This window comes from Bactrocera tryoni, chromosome 1 (genome assembly GCF_016617805.1).
Source record: "Bactrocera tryoni isolate S06 chromosome 1, CSIRO_BtryS06_freeze2, whole genome shotgun sequence".
NCBI classification, from domain to species: Eukaryota; Metazoa; Arthropoda; class Insecta; order Diptera; family Tephritidae; genus Bactrocera; species Bactrocera tryoni.
This window is the reverse complement of record NC_052499.1, coordinates 6,556,561-6,567,836: the sequence shown is the minus strand read 5'-3', so window position 1 is coordinate 6,567,836 and position 11,276 is coordinate 6,556,561. Positions and strand designations below refer to the sequence as shown.

At 43.1% G+C, this 11,276-nt stretch overlaps 1 protein-coding gene across 4 annotated transcripts; it reads left to right on the top strand.

Annotated features, from left to right (window-relative positions):
* The first annotated feature begins 5,961 nt into the window (after positions 1–5,961).
* Positions 5,962–9,546, top strand: LOC120776522. Of its 4 annotated transcripts, XR_005705437.1 has the most exons (5): positions 5,962–6,053; positions 6,684–7,401; positions 7,451–7,654; positions 8,224–9,298; positions 9,411–9,546. XR_005705437.1 is itself a non-coding variant. In XM_040107250.1 (4 exons), the coding sequence occupies exons 2-4, from the start codon at positions 6,764–6,766 to the stop codon at positions 9,140–9,142; spliced, it is 1,761 nt and encodes a 586-aa protein (XP_039963184.1). In that variant the 5' UTR covers positions 5,962–6,053; positions 6,684–6,763; the 3' UTR covers positions 9,143–9,546. The 4 variants fall into 4 exon arrangements, 3 of the variants coding, with proteins under 3 accessions (XP_039963184.1, XP_039963200.1, XP_039963192.1); XM_040107250.1 differs by having other exon boundaries at positions 8,224–9,546; XM_040107266.1 differs by lacking the exon at positions 5,962–6,053 and adding an exon at positions 6,201–6,220 and having other exon boundaries at positions 8,224–9,546.
* The last annotated feature ends 1,730 nt before the right edge of the window (positions 9,547–11,276 follow it).

Sequence of the window (11,276 nt, the reverse complement as noted above, 5' to 3'; positions counted from 1 at the left end):
GGTGACTCTCGCGCCTAGATGTGATGTGTTTGTGAAGTCACAAGGTGGCGTCGCGGGAAGCTGGCTGCCAGCTAGCTCTATATAAGCAGAGCATGCACCGTGTCTAGCCAGTGCTGCGGTGACTCTCGCGCCTAGATGTGATGTGTTTTGTGAAGTCACAAGGTGGCGTCGCGGGAAGCTGGCTGCCAGCTAGCTCTGTATAAGCAATGCAGGCACCGTGTCTAGCCAGTGCTGCGGTGACTCTCGCGCCTAGATGTGATGTGTTTGTGAAGCCACAAGGTGGCGTCGCGGGAAGCTGGCTGCCAGCTGGCTCTATATAAGCAAAGCATGCACCGTGCCTGGCCAGTGCTGCGGTGACTCTCGCGCCTAGATGTGATGTGTTTGTGAAGCCACAAGGTGGCGTCGCGGGAAAGCTGGCTTCCAACTAGCTCTATATAAGTAAAGCAGGCACCATGCCAGGCCAGTGCTGCGGTGACTCTCGCGCCTAGATGTGATGTGTTTGTGAAGCCACAAGGTGGCGTCGCGGGAAGCTGGCTTCCAACTAGCTCTATATAAGTAAAGCAGGCACCATGCCAGGCCAGTGCTGCGGTGACTCTCGCGCCTAGATGTGATGTGTTTGCGAAGTCACAAGGTGGCGTCGCGGGAAGCTGGCTGCCAGATAGCTCTATATAAGCAATGCAGGCACCGTGTCTAGCCAGTGCTGCGGTGACTCTCGCGCCTAGATGTGATGTGTTTGTGAAATCACAAGGTGACATCACGGGAAGCTGACTGCCAGCTAGCTCTATATAAGCAATGCAGGCACCATGCCTGGCCAGTACTGCGGTGACTCTCGCGCCTAGATGTGATGTGTTTGTGAAGCCACAAGGTGGCGTCGCGGGAAGCTGGGTTCCAACTAGCTCTATATAAGCAAAGCAGGCACCATGCCTGGCCAGTGCTGCGGTGACTCTCGCGCCTAGATGTGATGTGTTTGTGAAGCCACAAGGTGGCGTCGCGGGAAGCTGGCTGCCAGCTAGCTCTATATAAGCAAAGCAGGCACCATGCCTGGCCAGTGCTGCGGTGACTCTCGCGCCTAGATGTGATGTGTTTGTGAAGCCACAAGGTGGCGTCGCGGGAAGCTGGCTGCCAGCCAGCTCTATATAAGCAAGGCCGAGATGCTGCTAGCAGGCACCATGCCTGGCCAGTGCTGCGGTGACTCTCGCGCCTAGATGTGATGTGTTTGTGAAGTCACAAGGTGGCGTCGCGGGAAGCTGGCTGCCAGCTAGCTCTATATAAGAAAAGCAGCAATCGTGCCTGGCCAGTGCATAGATGACGCTCATGCCGCGAAGTGATGCTGCTGTGATGACGCTCACGTCGGGAAGTGATGTCGCTGTGACGAAGCTGGCTGCCAGCTGGCTCTATATAAGAAAAGCAGGCACCATGCCGCAGCCAGTGCTGCGGTGACTCTCGCGCCTAGATGTGATGTGTTTGTGAAGTCACAAGGTGGCGTCGCGGGAAGCTAGCTGCCAGCTAGCTCTATATAAGCAAAGCAGGCACCATGCCAGGCCAGTGCTGCGGTGACTCTCGCGCCTAGATGTGATGTGTTTGTGAAGCCACAAGGTGGCGTCGCGGGAAGCTGGTTGTAAGCTAGCTCTATATAAGTAAAGCAGGCACCATGTCTGGCCAGTGCTGCGGTGACTCCTCGCGCCTAGATGTGATGTGTTTGTGAAATCACAAGGTGGCGTCACGGGAAGCTGGCTGCCAGCTAGCTCTATATAAGTAGAGCATGCACCGTGTCTAGCCAGTGCTGCGGTGACTCTCGCGCCTAGATGTGATGTGTTTGTGAAGCCACAAGGTGGCGTCGCGGGAAGCTGGCTGCCAGCTAGCTCTATATAAGCAGAGCAGGCACCATGCCTGGCCAGTGCTGCGGTGACTCTCGCGCCTAGATGTGATGTGTTTGTGAAGCCACAAGGTGGCGTCGCGGGAAGCTGGCTTCCAACTAGCTCTATATAAGTAAAAGCATGGGCACCATGCCTGGCCAGTGCTGCGGTGACTCTCGCGCCTAGATGTGATGTGTTTGCAGAAGTCACAAGGTGGCGTCGCGGGAAGCTGGCTTCCAACTAGCTCTATAAAAGTAAAGCAGTCACCATGCCAGGCCAGTGCTGCGGTGACTCTCGCGCCTAGATGTGATGTGTTTGCGAAGTCACAAGGTGGCGTCGCGGGAAGCTGGCTGCCAGATAGCTCTATATAAGCAATGCAGGCACCGTGTCTAGCCAGTGCTGCGGTGACTCTCGCGCCTAGATGTGATGTGTTTGTGAAATCACAAGGTGACATCACGGGAAGCTGGCTGCAAGCTAGCTCTATATAAGTAGAGCATGCACCGTGTCTAGCCAGTGCTGCGGTGACTCTCGCGCCTAGATGTGATGTGTTTGTGAAGCCACAAGGTGGCGTCGCGGGAAGCTGGCTGTCAGCTAGCTCTATATAAGCAAAGCAGGCACCATGCCTGGTCAGTGCTGCGGTGACTCTCGCGCCCAGAGGTGATGAGTTTGTGAAGTCACAAGGTGGCGTCGCGGGAAGCTGGCTGTCAGCTAGCTCTATATAAGCAAAGCAGGCACCATGCCTGGCCAGTGCTGCGGTGACTCTCGCGCCCAGATGTGATGTGTTTGTGAAATCGCAAGGTGACATCACGGGAAACTGGCTGCCAGCTAGCTCTATATAAGTAGAGCAGGCACCATGCCTGGCCAGTGCTTCAGAGACTCTCGCGAATAGATGTGATGTGTTTGTGAAGCCACAAGGTGGCGTCGCGGGAAGCTGGCTGCCAGCTAGCTCTATATAAGCAAAGCAGGCACCTTGCCTGGCCAGTGACTCTCGCGCCTAGATGTGATGTGTTTGTGAAATCGCAAGGTGGCATCACGGGAAGCAGGCTGCCAGCTAGCTATATAAGTAGAGCAGGCACCATGCCAGACCAGTGCTGCGGTGACTCTCGCGCCTAGATGTGATGTGTTTGTGAAATCACAAGGTAACATCACGGGAAGCTGGCTTTCAGCTAGCCCTATATAAGTAAAGCAGGCACCATGCCAGGCCAGTGTTGCGGTGACTCTCGCGCCTAGATGTGATGTGTTTGTGAAGCCACAAGGTGGCGTCGCGGGAAGCTGGCTGCCAGCTAGCTCTATATAAGCAAAGCAGGCACCTTGCCTGGCCAGTGACTCTCGCGCCTAGATGTGATGTGTTTGTGAAATCGCAAGGTGACATCACGGGAAGCAGGCTGCCAGCTGGCTCTATATAAGCAAAGCCGGCACCATGCCTGGCCAGTGCTGCGGTGACCCTCGCGCCTAGATGTGATGTGTTTGTGAAGCCACAAGGTGGCGTCGCGGGAAGCTGGCTGCCAGCTAGCTCTATATAAGCAAAGCAGGCACCATGCCTGGCCAGTGCTGCGGTGACTCTCGCGCCCAGATGTGATGTGTTTGTGAAATCGCAAGGTGACATCACGGGAAACTGCAGCTGCCAGCTGGCTCTATATAAGTAGAGCATGCACCGTGTCTAGCCAGTGCTGCAGTGACTCTCGCGCCTAGATGTGATGCGTTTGTGAAGTCACCAAGGTGGCGTCGCGGGAAGCTGGCTGCCAGCTAGCTCTATATAAGTAGAGCAGGCACCATGCCTGGCCAGTGCTTCAGAGACTCTCGCGCCTAGATGTGATGTGATTGGGAAGTCACAGAAGTGGCGTCATGCGGGAAGCTGGCTGCCAGCTAGCTCTATATAAACAAAGCAGGCACCTTGCCAGGCCAGTGCTGCGGTGACTCTCGCGCCTAGATGTGATGTGTTTGTGAAGCCACAAAGTGACTGACTCGCGGGATCCCCGCGCCTAGATGTGATGTGTTTGTGAAATCGCAAGGTGACATCACGGGAAGCAGGGCTGCCAGCTAGCTCTATATATAGTAGAGCAGGCACCATGCCAGACCAGTGCTGCGGTGACTCTCGCGCCTAGATGTGATGTGTTTGTGAAGCCACAAGGTGGCGTCGCGGGAAGCTGGCTGCCAGCTAGCTCTATATAAGCAAAGCAGGCACCATGCCTGGCCAGTGCTGCGGTGACTCTCGCGCCTAGATGTGATGTGTTTGTGAAGCCACAAGGTGGCGTCGCGTGAAGCTGGCTGCCAGCTAGCTCTATATAAGCAAAGCAGGCACCTTGCCTGGCCAGTGCTGAGGTGACTCTCGCGCCTAGATGTGATATGTTTGTGAAATCGCAAGGTGACATCACGGGAAACAGGCTGCCAGCTAGCTCTATATAAGTAGAGCAGGCACCATGCCAGACCAGTGCTTCAGAGACTCTCGCGCCTAGATGTGATGTGATTGTGAAGTCACAAAGTGGCGTCGCGGGAAGCTGGCTGCCAGCTAGCTCTATATAAGCAAAGCAGGCACCATGCCTGGCCAGTGCTGCGGTGACTCTCGCGCCTAGATGTGATGTGTTTGTGAAGCCACAAGGTGGCGTCGCGGGAAGCTGGCTGTCAGCTAGCTCTATATAAGCAAAGCAGGCACCATGCTCTATATAAGCAAAGCAGGCACCATGCCTGGTCAGTGCTGCGGTGACTCTCGCGCCCAGAGGTGATGAGTTTGTGAAGTCACAAGGTGGCGTCGCGGGAAGCTGGCTGTCAGCTAGCTCTATATAAGTAGAGCAGGCACCATGCCTGGCCAGTGCTTCAGAGACTCTCGCGCCTAGATGTGATGTGATTGTGAAGTCACAAAGTGGCGTCGCGGGAAGCTGGCTGCCAGCTAGCTCTATATAAGCAAAGCAGGCACCTTGCCTGGCCAGTGACTCTCGCGCCTAGATGTGATGTGTTTGTGAAATCGCAAGGTGACATCACGGGAAGCAGGCTGCCAGCTAGCTCTATATAAGTAGAGCAGGCACCATGCCAGACCAGTGCTGCGGTGACTCTCGCGCCTAGATGTGATGTGTTTGTGAAGCCACAAGGTGGCGTCGCGGGAAGCTGGCTGCCAGCTAGCTCTATATAAGCAAAGCAGGCACCATGCCTGGCCAGTGCAGCGGTGACTCTCGCGCCTAGATGTGATGTGTTTATGAAGTCACAAGGTGGCGTCGCGGGAAGCTGGCTGCCAGCTAGCTCTATATAAGAAAAGCAGGAACCATGCCTGGCCAGTGCTGAGGTGACTCTCGCGCCCAGATGTGATGTGTTTGTGAAGTCACAAGGTGGCGTCGCGGGAAGCTGGCTACCAGCTAGCTCTATATAAGTAGAGCATGCACCGTGTCTAGCCAGTGCTTCAATGACTCTTGCGGAAAATTCGCAATATTCTACTTTTGACATAGCGCAGTACAGCAAAATATGCGGTTAGGTGAGTATGTATGGTATGGTTTTTGCAACAATTTTTGTGTACTTATTCATAATAAGGATATTTTTTTTTTAAATATTTTAAATGTATCTTTAAATAAAACATGCTATTAAAGTAATTAAATTGAGATCTGCTAAATTTCTAATTAATAGAAGAAAAAATAATAATTTCATGAGTTTCAAGTTTAGAACGTAAATGATCGTATTCGCATTGAGCTTAACTCCTTCACGCTTACGTCCTGAGACTCCTCGAAATTAGGAAAGTGGCTGCTTTAGTCATATTTAATTCACTTTTAAATAAAACTTTTAAACTCTTTTGCGCCTCTGAACAAAATCATGGCTTCCAATAAAGACTGCTGCATAATTTTAGGCTGATCATGAGGCTTGTAAAAAGTTATTTGTATGCTCATGTTTTTCTTTTTAAATCAAATATAAATATATATATTGTAACAAAATATAAATATAATGTAAATCTTTTATAGCTTAGTTTGCTATGTCAAGCCACACAGATATTCAACTAGCAACTTAAATAAGAGAGGAATTATCTTAAGATTATTAATTTGCTTATTATTCGGCACTCCGGCAACACCGCTTGTTTTTCAGTTTGGCCGCACTCGCATAATATGCGAAAAGTGTACGAAGAATAGCCGCTAACAAAGTGTTTTAAAACAAATGTAAATAAATTCATAAACAAATTAGTGAAAAAATTGGTATCGGAATATATAGCATAGAGCACAGGTAATATGAAAATTTTATTTTAATTGGAAGTAATAATTATTTGAGGGAATATATGATTATTAAGAACTTCGGACTCAGTGTGTGGGGAAAGAGTCGACACAATCATTTATCGGATTGAAAGGAGTCTTTTTGCCTTCCTATAGGAAAAAGGAGAATTACTCGAAATGGTAGTAAAGAGTCGTAGAGAGTATAGTAAATAGTAAAAGATAGTGGAATTGTAAAAAATCAGCTTCTACGTAAACTACTAATAGCTGGTGTTTATGAATGAAAATTAGCTATTAGATATTTGTGTAATAAAATGAGTTGCATATGTTGAAACATCCAAGGGCAGCCGGCTATTATAAATTATGAGCTATTGAGCAGACCAAAGAAAATTTAATGTGACTTTCAAAAAAAAAAAGTTTTTAAGTGATGTGAAAATTTTCAAAAGGTAGAGAGGGTGGACATATCGTGTAAATTGAATGGTACGAGTGTGAGGAGTGTAATTGTATTTGTCGCTTATATGCTGGTGAATACCAGCGTTTCGCATAACAAAATTGATCTTTCACAACTGATATTTTGAAAATAAGAATTACATATTGTTAATCCAAATAAAGATAAATACTTTGTTTTCACTCTTTTTTTACACAGTTACAATAGTATTGACTCTTTATTTCTGGCATGTACTTACACATCATTTATAAACGCAACTCCTGTAATACAACACCATAATGCTGGTCGCAACACCAGGGCAAACAACGACGTATTCTCTTCTCGGCAGTAGCGCGCCCAAGAAGACATGTCTTCTTAACTCATCTGCAACACCAAAGAGCAGCATCAACAACTCAACTGCATCGACTACTAACAGCAACAATAGCAGTAACACAGCCGCCACGCTAATGAAAACAATCCAAGTACGACTCAATCGTGGCACTGAATTTTTAAAAGATACTGTGCAGAAAGCGCTTATCAGTAATACCACCAATCCTATTAACACAACCACCAATACATCAAGCATTAGCTTTCGCAACAACAACAACAAAATTAATATAAATTCTTCTGTTGTTGGCACTATAAAACCTATTCATGCATCATCAGCTCTCGCATCAGTTCCAGCAAAAACTACTTTAGTTGGTAAGTCTACTTATACTACAGATTTGTCTGCAGCTCCCTCAACATCAAGTGGTGCAATTGCGAGGACGTCAATTACAGCAAACACTTCCAAACCACTAAAGCTGAATACCGTCCCGCCTACCAAAATACATCGCTACCCACAAGAGCGCCAAGAGACCAGCAGCACGGACAGTATCAATAAAGAGATGTGCCATTTCAAGCCAATTTTGCCAGCACCAACTATACGTTGGAAATGGTAAGTTGTATGTGTACTTATAATTTCTTCTACTAATTTTCAATTTTAGTGGTAGCAAGTCACGAGGCGGTGCAACTATAAAAATTCCCGTAGCATGTTTAGCAACGAATATTAAAAACTTGAACTGTGATGATTGTTCGAAGTTGGTTGTTGAAGATAGCAGTGAAGGTGAACAAGATGTAAATGAAGATGAAGCAATGGGGCTGGAGGATACAAAACATCCGCACAAATATCTTTTCAAGCCAAATCCAAGGTAAATATTTACGAATAATTTAGATAATTTTTTTATCAAATGCAGACTCGTTACCTTTGTTTTTACGTTGCATTGCAAACTAAAAAAACAATGAAAGAAGTGATTGAATGGCGATGTTAGTTGAAAATAATAAAACCAGTTTTAGTATTATACATATATGCATGTATTATGTGGTTTTTACTGTATTCTCATCAAAATACAGTGGAAGAACATTACACCACAATGTTATGAAATATTGCTTCCGCTGAAATGTATTGTATGGAATTAATGGATCTATGGCTTCTTATTATAAAAAAAAATTATACCTCAATCCACCTTTACACATAAAGTACCTACAACTATTACAACTACAGATCACAAAACCTCAGTGTACCTTGAATTTTTCTGTAAATTTGTAAAATTTTTCAGTTACTCTGCCAGAAATTTCTTTCGCTGTATTTTTTTGTGAAAATTTATCGTTCAAAATTGCATTTAATTTCTGTAACATCAAAATTCACTATTGCAAAGTGAGAAAATATACAAATAAATTTCGTATAAGCTATTTACTAATTTAAACATTACGATTGCAGTTCTACCTTATTGAGTACGATCATAACTGCACCATCGCATCAATCTGCATTCGTTCGTCTGGTCGCACAAATGAAGACTCTGGTCAATATACATCAAACACCGTGTGAAAAACCACACAAATCTGCTAAAAAGAAGGATCAGTATAAGTCACGGCACACGGCACGTCGTGGCCGTACAAATGCGGCGCTAGCTTTGAAAATGCAACAGTTACGTAAATCGCCAATCAGTTTGCCATTGACGCAGCTTTTATTACGCAGTCGCAAACCGTCATTTGTGCAAGTAAATAAACTAAATTTACCCACTGAGCTGATTATGAAGAAAAGTCGAACAGCCACCGCAAAAGCTAATCCCATAGCTACCAGCAAATCAACCAATGCAGTTAAAGACAAAAAAAGAACGGCCGCTCTTTCCGTACAAGTTGATACCAAGAAAGGCAAGCGTAATACCTCCAAATCAAATATAATCAACATTGTAGCGTTTGCGCATGACAAAAACGCTACACAAAATGTCAAAAGGACTCTTCAAACAAGCAAAAGTAAAGTCACTACTAATGTTGGTGAAAGCCCTGCTACAGAGACAAAATACCAACAACGTAAACGGAAACATGTTGATGAACTATGTGCGGCAAATGAAGTTGTTGGATCGGAATTACATGAGTTTAGAAAGACTAGTTCGACCGAGGCAAGCAATATACCACCATTGCGCAAAAGTGCTAGGCTTTCAAAAGATGGCAACAACGAGCTTTTGACAATAGGCACTGTTAAACGTATTACGCTTAGGAAACGTAATACACGTTATACGCAGCAACGTTCAGTCGATACCTTTTCGCCGCCAATGACACGTTCACGTCGGAAAGAGCTGATGCAAAAGCAATGTAGCCCCTTTGTAATGGACGACAACTCACAGCTCATTGTCTAAGTCATATAAAACGGCAGCATATTTAAAAACTAACAAGAATATGGAATATTTTTTGTGGCTATTATGCACTGCATATGTTAGTAGTAGTATACTGTGTTAAGGACTGGAAATATGAGTGCAACCTAAACAACGCATTAATGAAACAAGATCGCAAAGGTATGCCAGTAATTAAGAGCAATTGCTTTTTCATGCGCCTAAATTGTATTGTATTGAAATGATTAATTTCTTTTTCTCCTTTTTAAACGTGACAAAATGTTTTTTACTAAAGCTTTGCACAGTTAGCTCACTGATCCCTACTGGCTCATTGTGATAGTGGATGAACACTATAATCTACTACCATTTGTAAGAATTTATGCACTACTATTTTTATTTTATCTGTAATAAATCATAAATGAATCACTTAAGTCTTATTTTTGATACAAATCCAATTGGAAGTGTGAGGCCTAATATGTATGTATGTATGTTATATGGAGGGATGTAGAATGTATAGTAATTATAGTTGTAATTTTTACATAAAATATAATTTATTTTTTTTTTTCATTTTCTCAACAAATTAAACTAACGTATTCGGTGAAAATTCAAAAAAAAATTTGATTCATTGTGTGATTTTTTCTACATTGTTTCTCAAATTCCTATGTTTTTTTGTTTCAAATAGTTTGATACCAGTGAAAAAAAAATCGTCTGCTTTCTATTTTAGTAATAGAATGCGCTTTTCCTTTCATGCCTTTGCTAATGTTATTTTTTAAATTTCAGACGCAATTTTTATAATCATACATATACATATAGGGGTTTCGTATAGTCTCATAAAGTTATAAGTTATAACGAACCCAAAACATGGCTTTGAGAATTGTAATTGCCCAAACTCATTTTTATGTGTAATCCAACAACAATTTTTTTTAAAACAAGTGTAAAAATTTATGATTTTACGATGCGTTATTATTTTATTTATTATTGACAAGAAAAAGGTATAAAACTTGCTACCAAATTAGAAATAAACTCAAATTCACATTAATTTCTCTAAAAAATTAATAATTTAAATTTTTTTCATGTGCATTATTCGTTGTGAATCAACAAGGTATGTACATATGTATGTGAAACAGTTTAGAATCTCAGAATATATATATACATATATTTTTTAAGTGAACAAAGAAATGGGACAATTTTGTAACAATTGACTTAACTCAATAGAACATCAACTGCAGCATTATATAAATATAAAGAGAAACTTAACAATAAAATATTTAAGTAATTCCATAATAATTTGGTAAAAATACTCAAATTTGTTTCAGTTTATTCATATACTTTCTTTATTTATATAAAGATCGAAATATATGTGTCCCATATTACAAAACTGACACCAATTATAATACTTGAAAATATAAAAGCTTTTGTGTTCGCGTCTGCGGTTCCTTATGCGTCCTATTCACTCAGCCTATGTTAAGATCATATTTGTAAATGTACGTTCTCCATTATTGTATTGATTTATGTTTGTATGACTTAGTTATTATGTAATCGTATGCTGTTTGATGGGGAGTGCACTCAACAAATAAGTATTATAAACAATAACCAATTAAAACATTTAGTAATATTAAGATTGCAAGAAAGAATAATAAACTGCCAATGCGCAGATCAACACTCCAGATGTAATATTGTGTAATGCATCTAAAAAATAACAAAAACAACAAAATCTAAGTAATGTATATCAAATATATTTATGTTTATTAGAATGTCCGTTATTTCCAAGTTGATCTGGATTTTAGTGGAGCGCACATATTTCCACTGAAATATCCTTTTATCGAAGTTAATGATTTACTTGCTTAATATAAATTTCAAAGAAATTTCATGTTACTTACATGGGAAAAGAAATATGAATTAAGCAAGCTTTAAATTTTAAATAAAGAGCTTGATGACAGTAAATTCTTTATTTTTAGGCAAAAACGGAATCTTTAGGGAAAGCGGGCAAAAAAAGAACAAGCAATCAACTAGAGAATTAACGGACACCCTAATGTTTGTAGTTATATATAAACAGACCTCATTTAGTTATAACGATTTTGCCACATTTACATGCTCTGCTATAGTTGAAATGCAGCCATTAGGTAAAAATCCACTTTTATTTTGTCTGAAATTAACAACT

Coding starts and splice junctions, on each gene's coding strand:
- LOC120776522 (XM_040107250.1), top strand. CDS start 6,764: ATGCTGGTCGCAACACCAGGGCAAACAACGACGTATTCTCTTCTCGGC. Junction 7,402..7,450: donor CCAACTATACGTTGGAAATG/GTAAGTTGTATG, acceptor TTTCAATTTTAG/TGGTAGCAAGTCACGAGGCG. Junction 7,655..8,223: donor CTTTTCAAGCCAAATCCAAG/GTAAATATTTAC, acceptor TTACGATTGCAG/TTCTACCTTATTGAGTACGA.